This window comes from Lynx rufus, unplaced genomic scaffold (genome assembly GCF_022079265.1).
Source record: "Lynx rufus isolate CCGP_SWC_20201006 ecotype Redwood Valley unplaced genomic scaffold, mLynRuf1.p SCAF_8, whole genome shotgun sequence".
Lineage (NCBI taxonomy): Eukaryota > Metazoa > Chordata > Mammalia > Carnivora > Felidae > Lynx > Lynx rufus.
Genome location: NW_025814896.1, coordinates 15,954,971 through 15,975,757, shown reverse-complemented (window position 1 = coordinate 15,975,757; position 20,787 = coordinate 15,954,971). Strand labels below are relative to the sequence as shown.

General features: G+C 53.7%; 1 protein-coding gene across 1 annotated transcript; it reads left to right on the top strand.

Moving 5' to 3' along the window:
• The first annotated feature begins 13,860 nt into the window (after window positions 1-13,860).
• KCNK15 (potassium two pore domain channel subfamily K member 15) lies at window positions 13,861-18,765 on the top strand. The gene is made up of 2 exons (XM_047069960.1): window positions 13,861-14,143; window positions 18,015-18,765. Exons 1-2 carry the CDS (start codon window positions 13,861-13,863, stop codon window positions 18,722-18,724), a joined length of 993 nt encoding a protein of 330 aa, XP_046925916.1. The 3' UTR covers window positions 18,725-18,765.
• Window positions 18,766-20,787: the final 2,022 nt, after the last annotated feature.

Below are 20,787 nucleotides of genomic sequence, written 5' to 3'. Positions count from 1 at the left end.
GCCACAGTTTTCTTGACTCCAAACACTACACGGATGCCTCTGAGGACCCCTGCACCGCCCTGAGCGAGAGGTGCCCACCTTAATCTGGCCCACCCCCTCCACGACTCCGAGTCCCTCGTCCACAATCCAGCTCCCTCCTCCCAGTGGCCAGACTATGCAGCGGGGAGCTGCTTCTGGAGCCCAGTTGTGGTTATGTCACTCTGCTTAAACCCCTCCGAGGCTCAGAGCTGCCCTCTGGCTTGGGTCCAGACTCCGTCCATGACTCACGGGGTCCTGCTTTGTCTTCCCGCCTCCTCTGCGTCCCACCACACTGGACGGCTTGGTCTCCCCCCCCCCCCCCCCCGCCAGGAGCACTCTTTCCCCCACGTCTTCACTTAGATGACCCCCAGATTATTCTCCATTAGTCGCAGCTGCCATGTCTACCTGAGGTCAACCTTCCCCTTGTGCGCTGGCTCCCACCACTCTCACCTTCTCGAATGACGTACCGGGAAGTCCCCCTTTCCACTCCCACATCTTCCCATTTCTCCCTCTCTTCCCGATCATTCCCGCACACATACACACGTGTTGGCTGCTCCACTAACAAGAGGTTGGGTGCCCTCTTCAAGGGGCAGCTCCAGCAGCCTCACTGTCACATGCCTCTCCGTGGCTACAACGTGGTCTAGGATGTCAGCCACATCCTCAGCAACAGGGTCCTGATTTAGCTGATTCTCAAGAACTTTGTCCTCTTCTGCTTTGATTAATTATAACATCAGGGGGACCCCAAGGGCAGGAGCCCGAGCCTCTTGGACACCCTGAGGTTGGCCAATGAACATAGTTGTGAGTGGTCCCATCATACTGGTCTGGTTCTTATCTGTGGCCTATTCACTGCCTCCTGGCCCCTCACCACTGGCTTTCATAAAAGCGTTCTGAATCCCACCGCTGGGCTAGGTCTTTTCATCCACTCTTGGTGAGAAGGGGACATTAACATGAGCTGCCTCAGCAGCTTCTCCCCAGCCCTGAAGCCAGCAGGCAGCCAAGCACCGGCGGTTGACTTTGACTTTCACCCTCTCCTCGCTTCAAGGACTGGACCTCCAGGTCCTGATAACCCTCCCGCATCCCCCAGGCTTGGAGACATCCCATTCGTATCCTGTTGCCCTCCTGTCTTCTTTGATCCCTGCTCCGTGCCCCACTCGCGCCCCACTCAAAGCCCAAGGTTTGGGAACCGTGGCATCCACACTGTGTCACCGCTCACTCCAGGTGGCCAGTCTGGGGGCCTAATGGGAAGTCCCCCCGAGGCCGTTCGCTCAGATTTCTCAGCTATCTCAATTCGATCTCCCAAAGAAATCTACATGTATTTTAAAATCTCCTGTCAACAGTCATATTTGTAATGTGTCCTTAATCACTGTGGTGCACATATGGGTCTTCATCATAATTTTTTTGCCGTTTATTTATTTTTGAGAGACAGAGAGATGCAAAGCGTGAGCAGGGGAGGGGCAGAGAGAGGGGGAGACACAGAATCCGAAGCAGGCTCCAGGCTCCGAGCTGTCAGCGCAGAGCCCGACACGGGGCTTGAACCCACGAACTGTGAGATCATGACCTGAGCTGAAGTTGGTTGCCCAACCAACTGAGCCACCCAGGCTCCCCAGGAAGGACTATTTTACCGCTGACCATGTTTAGATTTACTGGCATGTGTGATAATAAAGAGCAGATCAAATTTAGCCAGTCTTATTCAAGTTTAAAAAGTCTTTAAAAAACAATGCACCCCTTTATCACCTGCCTCTGGGGGTACACCACTCCAACACCATGACCCCGCCTTGCCACATCACTGCTTACTAGCTAAGCCCCAAAGTCTATTTCTCAGTTACATAACACTCCTAACAGGTGCTTCTGGGGGATAGTCTCCTCCACAAAATGATTAAGAGACTCGGCCTCCTTCAGTCTTATGGCTCCACCCCATCCCCACCTTATCGGCATCCAGAGTAGCACACACAGGTCAGGTAGGCAGGTCAGCCATCCCATGCAACGAACGCCTCAAGAATGTTTCTGGAACAACTGGGATCAGTGGCGAACAATTACCATCATTTTGACTCAAGTAGCCAAACGGTCACTGGCTAAGCTTTCAGTTGCCAGAGGCTACGTCTGCCACCCTGAGAAGAGACTGCCTGAAAAATGAAGTCACACAGAGCCAAGTAATTAAGGGAGACAGATGCCAGGCAATAGGGTATGAGCTGCTGGGTCCAGCCATGCCTGAAGTTATACCTCCCTAAACCTTTCAGTTATATTCCGTTTCTATTTAAACCAGTCTGAGTTGGGTTTCTATCACTTGAATTAAAAGAGTCTTGACAAATATAATTGTATATGGTAGTGTAATTACCAGTCTATTCTTGGCTTTTCTGTTGGGCTCTGCTCCCTAGAAGCCAAGTAGATTTCTGATTCATCCTTGTGTCCCTGAAGCCAGCACAGGACCTGGCACACGGTAGGTATTTACCACATGCCTGCTGAATGGTGACAGACTTGGGTTCTAGCCCTGATTCCACCTCCGGTTCGTGACCTTGAGCATTGAATTCTCCTTTCCGAGCCCAGTTTTCAACTGTAATGACACGGTCATCTTTGCCCTTCCCTGCTTGAGGGCTGTGGTGAAGACCGGAGAAGTCCAGGCTGATGGAAGTGCTTGGCAAACTCTAAAGCTCTACATACATTGGAGCTATAATTATATTTTCAAGGATGTACATTTTGTCCTAATTTCACCAGCCCCCGACAGACTGTGGGTTCTTGGGACACAAAGCAGACAGCATGTTGGAAGAACAGAAGGATCTGAGAAGAGCATACTCAGCTGCCCCCAGCACCACCTCCATCAACACCAGCCTTGATGACCCTGCAGATGAGACGAGCAAGATGGACCCCTGGTGGCCGGCACCTGCCCCCCACGGAAATTGGTGAGACCAGGCATCTCAGTGTCTCCTTAAATTTGAGTCCTTATAAGTGCTATGACAATCCGGCAGAGGGTGGCTGGTTGTTCTCCAAACTGTCTCTCTCTTCCTCCTGGGCACCCAGAGAGAGACCCCACCTTCAGGTCAGGGGACTGAAGTCTGGCCATGGGATAGGATTTCAGATCTGAACCATAAGCACCCCACTTACAATCCTCCACACTCGCTCTTTGCCTTTGTCCACTGGTCCCATCCAGAGGACCCAATAGAGGGCTCCAAGGGTTTTTTTTTTTTTTTATGTGTATTTATTTTGAGAGACAGAGAGCAAGCAGGGAAAGGGCAGAGAGAGGGGGAGAAAGAGAATCCCAAGCAGGCTCTGCGTCGTCAGCACAGAGCCGGTGTGGGGCTTGAACCCACGAACCATGAGATCATGACCTGAGCCGAAACCAAGAGTCAGACGCTTCACTGACTGAGCCACCCAGGCGCCCCTAGAACATTGTTCTTAACTGTTCTCTGTGAGCCTAGGTCCCCTCACATAGCTGTTTGTTGGGGACCACGATCAAAAAGACACGACTAACGATTGACCCCTGAGCTGGACCCAGTACTCAGAGGCTCCTCAGCCTCTCCCCTGCCCTTGGAATGTGGGTTCCACTTGCCTTTCCTGTTCCCAGAGCCTGCTCCAAGGACACAGCCGTGAGATGGTGACGTGGTGTTGAAAACACCCGCACAGTGTATGTGACTGAGCCCAGTTAGGGCCCCCTTCATGAACCCTTAAGATTTGGCGGGCAGGTGCAGGGATCCATTCGTCTTCCTGCTGCCTGGGACAAGCCTCATATGGGAGTTCCCTTTGTCATTATTAAAACTGCCACCTACCAACCTGGAGTGGCCCATCTCTCTCTTGGGTCTCTCCCTGTGCTCCTCAAGTGGGGGCTGGTTTCACACTATACCCGGGAAGCTCAAGAGAGGGTTGTGAGCCTATACTGGTAAAATCTATGATCTTCTCCGATTAGTAATATTAAATACATAAAATAACATATATGGGGTTACAAAGGAAACAAATTACTGAAATATGGTCACTAAAATTAAAAAAAAAGTGAGATAGTTACATATGTGCTTCATTTTAACACGGTAAACAAGATCGAGTCTAATTACCGTCATTTCAAAGTGGTGATTGTCTGCAATTAACTGCAACGTGATGCGACAATACCTGTGACTTCGATCGGCAACAAGTAGGTACAGCTAATGCCACCTTGTCCACGTTCCTAATCGAAGGACATGCTAAGTGTCAGCTCGAGGTGAGTATAAATAAAGATGCAATTCTTTTCCCTCTCAAGCCCATAAATCCCTAAATTCCATCCATAGATCCCTTGACTCCGGGGTAAGAGTCTCTGCTTTAGGGCAGGACAGAGCCACGAAAAAAAAGGCCTGTGTCCTTGGGTGACCACATAGAGCGGAGACCCCTGCAACACGTATGCAACCCAGAGGAAAGGGCAAATTTTTTCCAGGAACGTCAAGACTCTGGGGCCAGGCTTGATTTACTGCGCCAGCTGGGTGAACCTGAACAGGCCATCCAACCTTTCTGGACTTTCATAGCCTCATGGAGAAAATGCAGACCATGATCCCAGGCTTACAGGGCGGCCATGAGGACAGGAGACAATAGCTCGAGAGGTTTGCAAGCTCTATGTAATGTATGTCTGAGGTCTTCAGACACCAGCCGGTGAACTGGTACTGAAAATAAGGGCAACGCAGTGGAACTTCATCAAGTTAAATGGATACCATCTGTAGGACTGGCCTTTACCCTGAACTTACGACCTCTCTAATTTGAGGGGTTATAAAATTGATTCTTTTATAAAATGAGGATGCCTATAAATAACGCTTGTGGATTTCCCCCATTGTTCTCACTTTGCAAAGGGAGTTGGCGGTGTTTTTTGGACTCACAAATAATTTCATGAAATTTGGTGGTTTATGAAGACCAAAAAGTGGGAGACCGCACAAATAGCCATTCTTATTATCACTCCAAACTAATAAAGCTTAGAGAGGATTTGATCCCTGACCTGGCAGAAGTCTGAATAACAATAATATTTAATATGTACTGAGGGTTTCAATGTGTCCCCAGGTGATCGAAATATTTGACCTGCATCACTGGTTTATTGAATAATCCGAACTTAGTGAGGGGACACACAGAAGCGGGGTTTAGTTTTTCTTCAGCTGTTGTCTTTGAACACATTGCATCAAACCTCTCCTTGCCCATGCTTTTTAGTCGGGCTGAGATACCTCATCATATCCTACTGAACACTTCTGCTAAGTCAGGACTGACCCTTCACTTCAAGAATGCATTGTTATTTAATGTAACAAACTGTTAAGTAGCCTAAGTAGGTGCACCTTGTTACACTAGGTGGTAGGTACTATTATTAAAAGCATCTTACAGCGCTCGCTTCGGCAGCACATATACTAAAAGCATCTGACAGATACTAAGGCCCAGAGAGGTGAGGTAAGTTGCCTGAGGCCACACAGCTAGTAAGTTATAGACACAGGATTCAAATCCAGAATGTCTGGCTCTAGAATCTTGCTTTTAATCTCTGCAGCACTGAAAGCAGTGTGAGGGTCCCTTTAACACCTTTCCCACCCCCACCCCTTCTAAGTTCTAGCTTCTCCTGTTACGAGGACTGGAGGGAGCAGTACAGGAAAGGGGGCAAAAATCAAGCTGGTGTTGCTTGAGGTCATCTCAGGGGGATGGATTCCTTCTGTGTGCCCAGTGTCCGAAGGCTGGTATCCTTGGGCCACGTGAGTAGCTTATTCAGGGAAATCTAGGACCCATGGACCTCTCTGAGACCCTGTCCCCAGAAGTACACTTCATAGCCTCTTTCTGCCAGAGTCCTCTTTCCTGGAAAGCAAAACGATCATCCCTTTTGGGCAGGATACTGAGCAGATGGCCCAGCACCTACTCAGCTCACGGGAAGCTCTCCCATCCTTGCATGGCCAAATGGCTGGGGGTGCGGGATGCCCTCCGCCCTGCCATCTCTCTTGAACCACTTTCTTCCAGCTCAGACTCTGCGGGCAGATGTGCAAGCAGTTGGAGAATCAGAAACCACTCACCACTTCTGGCAGGAACCCCGAGTCTCTACAAGCAGGATCTATGAGGACAAGGGGAGTACCCCTTTGTTCTTTCCCCAAGAAAGCAGACAAGAAAAGGCATGTCATTTCTCCCTGTTCTAGAAAATCATTCTCAAATTCGAATCTTCTGCTTATGGAGGCTGAGGGGGTGGGGATGGGGTAGGAGAAAACCTGGTATGATGTCCCTAAGAAGGTCCTACAGACATGTGTCTCGTGGCTTTCTGGAAATAGGGGGTATCTAGCACCTTGTGGTTTTAAGTGGAAATAGGAGGCAACAGAAGCCCCATTTAAGAGTCTGTTACGTGTATGTCATCGAATTTAACTCTCACAACAGCCCTATAAGGTAAGTTCATTAATTAGGGTAATGGCAGTTGCTATAACAAGCAAACCCCCAAATTCAGCCGCTTAATGCAATAGAAGTTTATTTCTTACTCACGTAATAGTCCAAAGCAGGTGTTCCTGGCTGGAGTTCCTTCATGTGGTGAGCCAGGTAGCTTACAGGTTATGGCTCCACCAAACTCCGGGACCTTGGGAGCCTTCTGCAGCTAGATTGCCCTCAGGGTGGAGAAGTTCACCTGCTCCTTAAAGGCCCCACCTAGAGATGACACTCACCACGCCCACTCACATTCCATTGGTGCGGGCTAGTCATGTGGTCACGCTAGGAAGCAAAGGAGGCTGGGAAGTGTAGTCTCCATCTGGGCAGATGTCTTTCAGAGATGATTCCACACTAGGTAGAAGCTTTCTTTACCAATGTCTGTTTAATCAGCCCACCAGGTTAACCAGTGCTCTGCATTTCATTGGAACACGACACTCCTGCCCCAGGCACAATGAAAGCTCACAGCTAGTGGGCCACTGCCTGGCATTCCATTCTGCTGCCTCCCACAGAATGGTGGTGTGGGCTGAAAGTCTGTGTACCTCCCGTCCCCAAATTCATATGTTGAAATCCTAATCCTCAATATGAAAGTATCGGGAGATAAGGTCAAGAGTGGGGAGCGCTTATGAATGGGATTAGTGCCCTTATAGGAAGAAATAGGAGAGAACTTGCTTCTTCTCTCTGCTCTCTGCCATACGAGGAGAAAACAAGAAGATGGCCATCTGTAAACCAGAAAGAGGACTTTCACCAGCCGCGCCGGCCCCCTGATCTCAGACTTCCAGCCTCTGTCACCGTGAGAAATAAAAGTTTCCTGTTTAAGCCACCTCATCTCTGGGATTCTGTTTTGGCAGCCTGAGCTAAGACAAATGGCACGTTTGCCAAGAATCTGCTGGGCCTGTTCCCAAACCAGTTTGCACCGGCCACACTTGTTATTGTAACGATATTCCACAGGCTGATGAAATACAAGTGCAAAAAGGAAGAGATTTGTTTTTATGAAAATTCGATAGAGACGAGTTGCTAAAAAACACTGTCAATTTAGGCATGGAAGAAACAATGACAAGAGATCCAGAAAAAACCTGCCACGAGAGAGAGATTCTGCACTCGAGTTGCTACACAGTATCTTCAAATCCTTGTTCCGCTTGAAATAAACCCCCGTCAGAAATCAGAAGATAGATCCTGTAGCTGCTGTAAGGAGGACAACGCTAAAAGCCAATTAGCAGCTCAAGAATGGCAAATGTTCTAGGTGTTTATCATTTAAAATAATTCTGTGCGGGGCGCCTGGGTGGCTCAGTCGGTTGAGCATCCGACTTCAGCTCAGGTCAGGATCTCTCGGTCGGTAAGTTCGAGCCCCGTGTTGGGCTCTGTGCTGACAGCTCAGAGCCCGGAGCCCGCTTCCGATTCTGTGTCTCCCTCTCTCTCTGCCCCTCCCCCTCTCTCTCTCTCTCTCTCAAACATAAATAAACATTTTTAAAAAATAATAAACGAAAAACCATTTTATTGTGAAAATTCTCAGGCATACACTAAAGGACACAGAATGGTTTCACAACTCTCCATTCCCCCTTCAGTTAGTTTTCTTAATGTTTATTTATTTTTATTTTTGAGAGCGACAGGGGGGGGGGAGGGGCAGAGAGAGATGGAGACAGAAAATTCCAAGCAGGCTCCGCGCTGTCAGCACAGAGCCTGATGTGGGGCTCGACCTGACGAGTCATGAGATCGTGACATGAGCTGACATTGAGTTGAGCATTTTACTGACTGAGCCAGGCAGTGTCCCACCCCCGTCAGTTTTTAAAATTATTAACCAGAGCAAAAGTTTTAATATCTCCACTAGCCCAAACTCCCAATGGCTCCAACCGAATGGCCGCAGACTCTGTGTCAGGAGTCCTTTGAGCAGCTCTGGCGGGTCCCGACAGTCAGGTACAGGGTCATGCTCAGCTGCCACTTGTCCCCTGACCAGTATCTGCATCAGCCTAGGGACAATGGTGGCCCCCCCCCCAACACACACTGGGTACAGCTATGGTGTTTCCGGTAGGTTCCATCTCTCTGGGCCCCTCGAACCAGTGCCTGGAAGATTCTGCAAGATCCCCAAATCCTACTATAACCTTCTTTAAATTAGCGAGAGGCAGCTTTTAACTTCTTGCAGCCCAGATCTCTCAATGATCCTCCAGCTGCAGAAAGGTCACAGCTGCCACCTCCAAGAAGCTGGTACCTGAGGCCCAAATGATCCATTCTTTAAGGACGGAGACAAGAGACAGAGATCTTATCAGGAAAAATGCCTGAGCCCTCCAGGCTTCTGGAAAATTACTGAACTATATTCTAACTATAAAAATCAATCCTTTGAGATCCCAGGAGGCCTGGGGAATAATTGGGGTGGAAAAGGAAAAGACAACATTAATTGGGTGTAAGGGGTACTCACATGTGCTGGGACCAGTACAGAACTACTGGTACTCCCATGTCACAGATGAGGAAACTGAGGCTCAAAAGTGACGTCATTTGTCCAAGATGGAACAGAGATCTGACTCACTCAGAAACTCCTGTTCTTTCTGGATTACTGCCCTACCATGTGCCACCTTGGATGACAGTCCCTTCTCTCTCCCTGATCCTGGGTCTTCCCTCTGACATGAATGGCATGGCCTGCCTGGCTCACAAAGCTTTCAGAAAGCTCTAGACTCATAAGGGATGTGAAGTGCTCTGAAAGGCACCCAGGGTCCAGCTGGGGACTGGGATCACCCTTCTTGTTGTCCTCAGAGCTGGCAACCCTGGGGCTCTGGAAGAAGATCAGTGGCCTCACTGAGGGGCCATGCGTGGGACTCTGGCATGAAGGGACAGAGGAAAATCACTGGGTCCCCTCAAGTTCCCAGAGTGGGAAGAAGGAGAGCAGGTTGGGGGGCAGGTGAAGGGGGTGCCTCGGAGTGTTGCTGTTTTTGGTGACGGCTCAGCTGACGGTTTTGCAAGCTGAGAAATACACACACACAAACTCTAACCTCCTCTGGCTTAAAATAGAGCTGCTGAACCAAAAATGCCAAGCACAGGGCACAGTCACCTGCCCGGCGGGGCCAGACAGCTCCAGCATGGCCCCAATAATACCCACCCTCAGTGGGCACATCTGACAAACCAGCTGGGTGTCACAGGGTCCTCACGATGACGGTGGAGGCAGGCAGCCAGCCAGTACTCCTCAGCTCCATCTTCGAGAAGAGGAAGGTGAAATCCAGAGAGGCAATAGGGGCGGGGGGGGGGGGGGGTGATAAAGCCGGCGGCATCTTGCCTGACGAAGCACCATGGTGCATTGGAAGGATCATGACCTTGGGGACCGCGCAGCCCCGAGTTCGAGTTCTGGCTCAGCCCCTGCCTGGCTGTGAGGACGGGACAAGCAGGGCATCGTCTCTGTGCCATGGTTTCCTGCACTAGAAAGGGAGGGCCCCGTCGGTAATGTGGGAGAATGTGCCTGGCACACACATGCACTTCCAGAAAAAGAATTCCTGACATCTGCAGGCAGACAGTTGTAAAAAGGGAGGAAAAGCAGTGAGCTGCTACTGGGCACCTGGAAAGCGACACACAACATCTTCTATAATCCTCGATGCGGTCCCATGAAGGGGGCGTTATTATCACTTTCATTTCTCACATGGGAGAAGCGAGGCCAGAGAAGTGTTCTACCCACACTCACCGACCGGGAAAGTGGAAGAGCTGGAATTTGAACCCAAGCCTCGTTGACTCCAGCTGTGTCAATGACCGGGATCGTGAATTGTCCCCGGGAAGTTCTTCTCAGGCCCTTCTCAGGCTGTAAATCCACGGTGCTTCCCCATCCCCCCAAGACTGTGGCCCCGGGTCTTGTCCCTCTGAAGTCTGGGCAGGAATCAAAAAAGTTACAGGGGTGCCTGGGTGGCTCAGTCAGTTAAGCGTCCCACTCGACTCAGGCCATGATCTCGCAGTTCATGGGTTCAAGCCCCGCATTGGGCTCTGGGCTGACAGCTCAGAGCCTGGAGCCTGCTTGGGATTCTGTGTCTCCCTCTCTCTGCCCCTCCCCTGCTCATGTTCTGTCTCTCTCTCTCAAAAATAAATAAACACTAAAAAAATTTTTTTTATTTTTTTGAATAAAAAATAAAAAAAGAATAGAAAAGCTACAAATAAGGCTGCAGCACCAGAATCCTGATTCTGGGTCTCTGAGCCGCGGTCTGGCTCCTCAGGAAGAGAAGTGAGTCAGAGCACACGCCACAACGTCTCTATGGGCCTGGGTGTTCGCTCACTTGTGACGTCCGAGGCAGTGCCTAACACTTCCAGATGGTCCTCAGGGGCAGATGCTGCTCTGGGTGCCTCCGGCTTATGGGCTCCTTCGATGCTCACATCAGTGAAGCCGTCCCTGCTGCTGCTCCCAGAAATGGTCACAGACGTGGCGGCTCGAACAACACCAACGTGCCATCTTCCACTTCCGTAGGGTGGAGGGCTACCCGGGTCACACAGATGAACTGCGCTGAAACTGAGATGCTGGCAGGACTGCATTCCCTTCCGGAGGTTCTAGGGAGGAACTTCCTTGCCTTTACCAGATTCTAGAAGCCACCTGCTCTCTTTGGCTTGTGGCCCCTTTCTCCATCTTCAAAGCCAGCGACGCCAGGCCAATTTCTTCTAACGGTTGTCCCTCTTCTGCCTCCCGTGTCCACGTGTAGGGACCCTTTTGAGGACACCGGGCTCACCCAGACTGTCCAGGATCACCTCCCGTCTCCAGGTCAGCTGATTAGCAACCTTCCTTCCACCTGCAACCGCCCCCCTCCTCTCTGCCACGTACCCTAACCTATTTACAGGTGCCAGGGAAAGAATGTGTGCATCTTTGGGGGCCATTCTGTCGAGCACAGCACCTTATGAGATAGGAGCTTTTCCAAACCCCTTTTACTGGGGGTGGGGAGACTGAGGCATCCCAGGTCCACACACTGGTAAGCAGCAGAACTGGGATATGAACCCAGGCAGTCACGGTGCAGAGTCCATGCTCTTAACTTCTATAGGCGGCTGTGGCTCCTCTGTCCGCAGCCACCAGCTGTGCGCTGTGCCAGATCCGGGTGCTGAGGACAGAGAGGGGACCAAGGTAGGATTCCTGTCCTCAGGGGGAGCATAGATATGGAACGTGAGGATCCCAATGCACTGGAAAGAAGGGAAGACGGCAGGAACTCAGAGGCCTCTGGCGGCACAGAGAAGGCCGCCCGCGGAGGGGTCAGGGAAGGAGATGTCCAATGAACTGGGAGCTGAGGATGAACAGGGCATCGGCCATCCAGGCCTACGGCGTAGGAGATCGTGATGACGATATGCATGAATACTTGCCAAGCGCTTCACCCGGGGTCTGGCCCCTGGCAGGCATTCGATACATGTGGGCTGCTGAGTGTAATGGAGAGAAGACTGTTTCAAGCAAAGCAAGAGTTTGTGCAAGGAACTGAAAGTTCTGTGTGCCTGAAACAAACAAAAAACCGCAAAGGGGCTGCTGGAGTAGAGATGGGGGGTGGGGGGGGGAGGGGATGCATGCCAAGGCTGCAGCAGAGACCAGGCCGTGCAGATGCTCTGGACACCTGCAAGAGAGGCTGCCCGTGCTCGCCCCGAATCTCCACGAAGACCCACCCATTTCAGAGTGAAATGAATGGGTCTCACCTCAGCGCTGGGCGGCAGGAGTGGATTCCTAGGGAGTGAGGTCAACGGAAGGCTCTCCGAGCACCCAGCCGGTCAGGCGAAAGACCCAGGGGTCATCCGGAGCGCCCCCTTGCCCTCCATATCCAGCCCGTCAGCAGGTGCTGCTGTTCCGTGCGTCAGGGTAACACCAGCTGCAGTAACAGGCTGGCCCCACAGCTCAGGGCCTTAATGCAACAGAAGTTCAGAATAGGTGCTCCTGGCGTGGGGCAGCCTTGGGCTGCGTGGTCAGGCACCCAGTCCCCTTCCACCCTGCGGCTGTGCTCTCTCCTAAAGCCTTTGCCTCTCTGCATTCAGCCTGCAGGTGGGGGAAGAGAGGTGGAGTGCGGCACCGGGAGGGGTCACTTCTGCCCACATTCCATTGGCGGCAGTTCTAAGTGCAAAGGAGGCTGGGAAATGTGGCTATAGCTGTGTGCGCCCAACTCCAGCCCACCACCCTATCCCAGATCCAGCCCCCCACCTTCTCTGCACCTCCAGTGCCCTGCCCCTGGTCCAGGCCAACCCCCACCACGCGTGGGGACTACGAAACTCTCCTAACTGGCCTCCACTCTTAGTCACCACCCCTTTTCCACAGGACAGCCAGGATGCTCTTTTTTTCTTTTTAATGTTTATTTATTTACTTCTTTTTCTTTTTTGTTTTTTTTTAATGTTTATTTATTTTTGAGAGAGACAGAGACAGAGCTTGAGCAGGGGAGGGGCAGAGAGAGGGAGACACAGAATCCGAAGCAGGCTCCAGGCTCTAAACTGTCAGCACAGAGCCCGACGCGGGGCTCGAACTCACAGACCGCAAGATCATGACCCGAGCCAAAGACGGACACCCAACCGACTGAGCCACCCAAGCGCCCCAGGATGCTCTTTTTTAAAAATGCTAATCAGAGGGGTGCCTGGGTGGCTTAGTCCGTTAAGCATCTGACTCTTGATTTCAGCTTCGGATTCTCTCTCTCCCTTTCTCTCTGACCCCCCACCCCCAGCTCATGTTATCTCAAAATAAATAAAATTTTAAAAATTATTTAAAAACATACAAATGTCTATCAGATCACTGGTGTGGGCATCCTGCTTACAGCCTTTCCAGCTGTAACGAATAGACCTGCATAAGGACTTGTAAGACCCTGTGTGAAATCGCCTGTTTTCCTTCTGCTGCCTGCCCCTCCACCCCCCAGCTCCCCGACCCGCCTGGTTCCAGCCACACTGCTTCTCTGCTTAAAGGACTTGCACTGGCTGCCTAGATGCTCCCTCCCCAGTCACTCCTCAGAGAAGCCTGTCCCGCCACCTCAGCTGGTGGCGCCCACCTCCCCCCCCCCAAACTGTCTCCCTTCTGTCCCACACTTGTCTTCAATGATCTTCGTGTGTCTGTGCTGTCGCCAACCCTCTTTCCTAGAGTATCAGCTCTATTTACCCCCAGGAAGCTTGTTTGCACCAGTAGGTGCTCAGTAAAGATCTGATGGATGACTGACTGACTGAACGAACGAGTGAATGACTGGCCCAAGGTCACAGAACCACAGTGGTGGATGGGACATCTGCACGGCCGGGCTTTGGGCGCTTTACTCCAGCTGTCACCGTTGGCAGACACCTGCGCCGTTGGGTAAACAAAGGCAGGTGTTGGCAGGGGGCGGGGCGGCAGGAGGAGTCCTCTCGGTCCTCCTCGGCCCCCCCCACCGAGGCCCCGCCTCCGCCCCCCCCCCAGCTCCCCCCTCCAACGCCCGGCCGCCCGCAGCCCGCTCCCCGCCGCGCGGGGCGGAGGGCGCAGCGCGGGGCGGCCGTCGGGGCGCATGGACGGGCCCGGGGCGCGGGGCCCGCGGCGCCGCCATGAGGAAGCAGAGCGTGCGCACCGCCGCGCTCATCCTGTGCATCCTGTCCTACCTGCTGGTGGGCGCCGCGGTCTTCGACGCGCTCGAGTCCGAGGCGGAGCGCGGCCGCCAGCGGCTGCTGGCCCAGAAGCGCGGCGAGTTCCGGAGGAAGTACCGCTTCTCGGCCGAGGACTACCGCGAGCTGGAGCGCCTGGCGCTGCAGGCCGAGCCGCACCGCGCCGGCCGCCAGTGGAAGTTCGCCGGCTCCTTCTACTTCGCCATCACCGTCATCACCACCATCGGTGAGCGGGCCCCGCGGCGCCCCCCGCCCCGGGCTCGAACCCCTCCTCTGCCCCTGCCCGGGCCCGGTGGCTGTGGACCAGTCGTTTCAGCCGCCCTCCGCCGAAAGGGGACGGCGTCCCACGCGGGCGGGGCTGGGAGGAGTCGGGAGCTCAAGTTCGCCCAGAGGCGGCACGCGGGAGTGCTCGGGGGAAGCCTCCAGGGGCCGGGAGACAGGTGGAGCGGGGCGAAGCGCGAGTGGCTGGAGACGGAGGCTTCCTTGCCTGGCTGCATCACACTAGCTGTGTGACCTCAGACAAGTTGCTTAACCTCTCTGAGCCTCAGTTTTCTCCTTTGTAAAATAGGGCTGCTAATAGGCCCTATCTCAGGGCTGTACCGAGATAATTATTGCCAAGGAGATAATGTGTGCAGAAAGTTTTAGCGCAGGGCATGACACATACAAAGCACTAAAAAAGAGAGAGAGATTGATTTTTGTATTATAATTATTATGCCGTTACTCCATGACAATGGGATCTAGTCTGTCTTAGTCACCGCAGTGTACCCAGCCGAGCGCATAGTAGACACTCAATAAATATTTGTTGAAGGAATGACTGATTACCACAAGCTTTGGACCTCACCCTTGGGGATCCAGAGCAGTTTCTCTGCAGCATCTGGACCGTCAGTCGTTGCCATGGCTACCGTCTGGCTGGTACCTGCTGAGCAGAAGCCTGGGGAAGCAGGAAAGGAGAGAAGCAGGCTCTGCAGGGCTCCAGGCTGGGTGTCCGCTGCTTCCCAGGCCCCAGCTGTGGATGTCCAGGCACCCCCTAGAGCTTGGATCACCACTGTGGAAGCCTGAGCTTTGGAGAAAGTTTTTTCCTAATGCTCTTGGCGAACGAATGTGAGCTGTGGGTTAAAAGCCCGAGTTCTGCAATTACATAGCCCAGAGTTCCGTTCTCATCTCTGCTGCCTCCTGTCTGTCTTCTCTGGCAATTGAACGTACCTCCCGGAGCCCTGGTTTTCTCGACTGCAAATGCAGTGCTTGCTACCTCGCTGGGTGGTTGCCAGGTTTAAATGAGGTCAAGTGTGTAAAATGCTTGGCAAGGTGCCTGAGGCCAAATAGGCACTATTAATTGGTCATAATAACAATATAACAATTCATTGTTTGCCAGCTGTGGGCCCAGCTCCCACTCAGCCCATTATGACCCCTCCTGTGAACATGGGCACCCCTGCTTCCCTACCCAGGCTCAGCCCAAGACACTCCCTGTTGCCATGCCCAGTGGTGTGGGACCCCATCCACCTTTTCTGCCCTCCCCCACGTTATCTGGAAGGCTCACAGCTGGTTTTGGCCTTTTCTGTGGGCTGTTCCTCACTGGCACCTTGGGAGCCGGGGGGAAAGGGACCCAGTTTGGAAACAGCTGGAGCTTTGCCTTTTCCGGCCACCTGGGGGCGCCAGCTGGGGCTGTGTGGTCCCGGCTGCAAAAGCCAGCCTTGCAGAGAGCCCAGCGCCAGAACCCAGGAGCTAGAGCTCTGCAAGAGGCACTGAGGCGCAATGGAGGAGAGTGGTTAATGGCTCAGGCCCTGTGATGTTTGGGCAGCTTCCTTGCTCTGAGCCTAGTTACCTTGTCTGCAAAAACGGGAGACTAATATTGCATACAGTAATTAGGAGGGTAAAATAAAATAATCTATGTAGAGTACCTAGCACGTTTAGTTATTGTCATTGTTCGTTTCACTCTGTCAAAGCCTGACCTAGCCCCAACCAGCTGGAAACAGCACTGCTTTGCATCTTACTGCTAAAAAGGTTCCCCTGTGTCGCACTCAGCACCCCCTTCAGTTTGATTTGATTATTGATGATGAGCATTATCGATATTAAACTTTCATTGGGCCTTTTGTCTGTGTCAGGCTCTGTGCAGGGCACTGGTGACTAGGGACACACAGAAGTGATTGGCGTGGTCTCTGGCCTCAAGGAGCTCACAGTCTCGTGGGCGGAGCTCCCCCCAAAAACAGATAGGGGGCAAACTGATGGGGCCACGCAATAGAAATGTGGATGTGGAGCCACAGATCTCTAATAACATGTATTGTGTCGATATTCTGAATAAATGACGTGTGCACGCAGCATACACAAAAGGGTAGAGAATGAAAAGGAAGTCTCCCTCTCACCCTGTCCCTCAACCCATAAATCTCTTTCCCTGGGTCAAATACAGTTCCTGGTTTTTTGTGCATCCTTCCACATATATTCTCTACCTGTGTATTCCTTTAAAACACACACACACATATATAGACATTAGGTTATACACACTGTTTTGTCTCGCACTTTCTTTTTTCACTTAATATATTTTGGCGATTTTTAAAAAATCAATCCCTAAAAAGCTGTGTCATCTTTTTCTTGGCCGTATAGCAGCATTTCTCAACCCTAGCACTACTGACACGTCGGACCGGATAACTCTGTTGTGGAGGGAGGGCTGGCCTGTGCATCACAGGATGTTTAGCGTCCCTGGCCTCTACCCACAAGATGCCAGGAGCACACGACCATCCCAGTTGTGACACCCAAAATGTCTCCAGACATTGCCAAATGTCCCCCTCAGGGACAAAATGACCCTTGGTCGGAACCATTGCTGCGTAGGGCTCTGTCATTTGGTTGGCACCATGATTTATTTCACCAGGCCCCTACCGATGGACACTTAGGTTGCCTAGTTTTCACCACGAGCGACGATGCTTCCCTGATGCCCCCATGCACACCTCACTTTGCACACACATGTATTTTGGAGGACTAACTTCCTAACTGTGGAAATGCACGGGCCAAGCGTTTGTGTGTTTACATTTTGGCAGATGGTGTCCATTTGCTAGAGGGGGCACCTTCTTTGGACTTTTCCTGGGTTATGGGCCTCTTTGAGAATACCCTGAAAGCTTTCGCTCCTCTCTCCAGGAACGCTCGGTACCTGGGGATGTCATGGTGGTCCAGGACTCCAGGAGGCCCACTCGTGTGTAGGTCCCCGACAGCAGTCGAGGGGACCTGATGAAGAATTACTGCTTCAGACTGAAGAAGTGCTTAGCGAGGGCTGGCTTGGAGCAGGATGTGGGAAGTCGTGGACTAGGGCAGCAGGGAAAGGGCTATCCAGGGGAGGAAAAAAACCATGAGAAGAGGCATGTGGAGGTGGGAATGCTGGTTGGGGCAACAACACAGGGTGGGGCTGGACAGGTGCGGGGTGGTAGGGGGAGTCAGATCACCAAGGAGCTCCGACACCAAGTGAGAAGTGGTAGGTGCTTTACCCTGTGGGTCCTGGGGCACCATGGAAGATTTTGCTTGATGTTTAAATCAAGGCATACTTCACACACGGTGAAACACACATTTTTCAGTGTAGCAGCCCTGGGCAAGTTCTCACGGGTGAGGACCTGTCCTGCAGCCACCACCGAGACTTAGCAGGCTCCCATCACCCCCAGATTTGTCATGCCCCTTTCTGGTTAACCCCAACGAAAGGCCACCGCAGATCTGCTCTCTGTCCCCATGGTTTTGCCAGAATGTTTCCAGAATGCCATTTCAGTGGAACCATGGAGTGTGTAGTCTTTTGCGCTTGGCTTCTTTCGCTCCCCGTAATGCAGCTGAGACCCATCCTTTGTTGGCGCAGGTAACCCCAGTTCATTCCTTTCTGTTCCGGAACGGAACTGCATTGTACGTGCGTACCGCAGGTTGTTTACGCGTTCCCCAGCCGAGGGACGCTGGGTTGTTTACAATTTGGGGCGGTTAGGGATAGCCACACAAGGTTTCAAAAGCGGGGAATGACCTAGTTAGAAGCAGCAATTCAAGACGCTGCGCAGGCTCCGGGGGGCAGGGGAGGGAGCCCGGACAGGGCGGCTGCGGCCGGTGCTCACCACCCCTCCCCTCCGCTCTCCCTGCAGGGTACGGCCACGCCGCGCCGGGCACGGACTCGGGCAAGGTCTTCTGCATGTTCTATGCGCTCCTGGGCATCCCCCTGACGCTGGTCACCTTCCAGAGCCTGGGCGAGCGCCTGAACGCGCTGGTGCGGCGCCTCCTGCTGGCGGCCAAGCGCTGCCTGGGCCTGCGGCGGCCGCGCGTGTCCACCGAGAACATGGTGGTGGCCGGGCTGCTGGTGTGCGCCGCCACCCTGGCCCTCGGGGCCGCCGCCTTCGCGCACTTCGAGGGCTGGACCTTCTTCCACGCCTACTACTACTGCTTCATCACCCTCACCACCATCGGCTTCGGTGACTTCGTGGCGCTGCAGAGCGACGAGGCGCTTCAGAGGAAGCCGCCCTACGTGGCCTTCAGCTTCCTCTACATCCTCCTGGGGCTCACGGTCATCGGCGCCTTCCTCAACCTCGTGGTCCTGCGCTTTCTGGCGGCCAGCACCGACGCGCCCGAGCGCGCCACCCGCCGCGCCAGCCCGCTCCGCCTGGGGGCGCCCGAGAGCCGCGGCCGCCCTCCGCCCCGCTGCCCTGCCCGCGCCGGGGGCTCCGCCTCCATCTCGTCCCGCGTGCACCGACTGCAGCTGGGGGCCCGCGACAACCTGGCCTTCTCACCCCCCTCGAGCCCTGGGGCTGTGGGCGGCGGCACGGTGGGCAGGCCCCCGGCCCGGCGGAAGTCCATCTGACGGCCCTGTCCCGGGCCCCGGAGGGTGGGGGTTGGGGGAGGTCGAGGGAACAGGAGGGGCTAGGGTCACCTGTCAGAGCTTGGAGAGGGTAGAGGGGCTGTGGCCTCAGGGCCGTCTTCTGCCACGAGCAGTGTGTCTTTCCCTTCTGTGGCCAGCCCCTCCCTCCTCTCCAAAAATCCATTAAAGCCGCACCTTAAGCACAAGCACGTCCTGTAGGTGCAAATCCCCGTGGTCCGAACTGTTTTAGGAAGGCGCGGCCACATCAGCCACCCAGGAGAGGCTCTCCACAGGCCCATGTCATCAGCTAGCCCTCCCGAGTGGAAACAGGTGGCCGTTTCTCCGCTGAGAGAGGAGGCAGGTTTTCCGTGTTGTAAGGGAAAATGCGGGACTTCCAACCCTGGGAGCCAGGCAGTGAGGCCAGCTGCTCACACCGGGAGAGGCGTGGGGATCGGATGCACTGAAGGGAAACAGCTCCTGTCCCCGAGTGGAGGGGCGGACAAATCTGCACTATTTAAACGATCGCTCATCCTCTTGCTCAATGTGTAGAGTGGAATTGACCCCTGTGTGAATGAAACACACCCTCCGCCCGACCCCCCCCCCCCCATGTTCTTTGTCCTTGGCGAGCGCCATCCGAGGACGAGGAGGGCCTTGTTGACACCCACCACGTCACTGGAGCACCTGGACGCAGTCAAATGCTGTGGGAAGACCCCTCTTCTGGAAGCCGTGAGATCTGGGTCCTGCCAACTGCCCTCAGCGTGACCTTGGGGAATGTCATCCCCTACCTGGGTCTCAGTTTCCACATCTGTAATGACTGAGTTCAGCTGGAATCGTGTCCCCACCCCCCCACCCCCACCCCCTGCATCTCTGGAAGGGTTCCTGGGATGCACCCTGCCCCCTAAGGTGTCTGTGGCATCCTGCAGCGCTCGGCTTCCTCAAACACCAACTACCCGTGGCTTCCCAGATAGAACTCTCAACACAAAGCAGAGCGAGCCAGGTTAGAAAAGCCAAAAACTTTAATTTTCAACATGAGCTACATGGTCATGAACACAATGCAACGTGACCCACTCCAACCCAGGCGCCCCGGAAACCCTCCCTCCCCAAAGTCCCGAGTGGCTCCTGCTCCCAGAGGGGGAGTGAGAGAAAAGTGGGTGGATGGAGAGGCCCCCAGCCTGAGGACCCGGGGTCCGGCCTCCCAGCCACCCCCTTCGGAGGCAGGCATAGAATGAAAGGGCTCCAGATGTGATGCCTGAGGCCCCGGGTTCAAGTCTCCACTTTGCCCTCACAGAAGCTAGGAGTACATGGGCACAGTCAGCCTCCCCCACAGGGTTTGAGTCCGATGCGCTCATGGACATGGCAGCCTTCTGTCCACTCTGAGGCGCTGCTATACAGACAAGGGGCCCTCCCACAGAGCCAGGGGAATCACTGCGGGGGAACGGGAGAGGGCTCGGTCCCCTGGGCCGGGCACAGTGCTGCTGCTCAATAAATAAATGCAGGTGGCCTTGCCTGACGCAACAGCTGTGCTCCAAAGGGAGGGGGGCTCGGCGCCGCTTCTGAACACCGAAGTGCGCCCAGGAGCTCCTGGTTTAAGGAACCGGATGGTGAATCAGCTCGTAAAGTACGTAACCACCCCCTAAGCTATCTGCTTCACCTCCTCTTAGAGCTCTGAGCTGTGGGAGAACTGAGTTCCAGTCCGGACCCCGCCGGGAACCCACAGTGGGACCTTAGCCGGTACTTTCCCTCCCAGGGCCTCAGCTTCCTCCTCCGTAAAGTGGGCTGACAATACAGGCCCCCTCTACTCCCCAGGGGCTCTTGTGAGGGTATACTCGACGTAAAAGCACTTGGAAAGCAAAAGTTTGAAAAGCACTACGGGAAGGTCAGATCTTGTTACATCGTAAAGTTTTGTGAGGCTTTCCTTAAGATGACGTGTGTCACAGCCGTCTCACTCCCACACAGCCCCCGGGCGGGAACCGGCACTTACCTCCCTCAGGTTGGTCCTACGGGGGTTCTGACCCACCCTCAGCAGGAACCCCTACCCAGACACCGAGGTCTGGACCAAATCCTGG

Bases quoted from the DNA above. Each gene is read 5' to 3' on its own strand.
- KCNK15 (XM_047069960.1), top strand. From the start codon at position 13,861: ATGAGGAAGCAGAGCGTGCGCACCGCCGCGCTCATCCTGTGCATCCTG. The intron at 14,144-18,014 runs GTGAGCGGGCCC...CTCTCCCTGCAG, and splicing joins CACCGTCATCACCACCATCG to GGTACGGCCACGCCGCGCCG.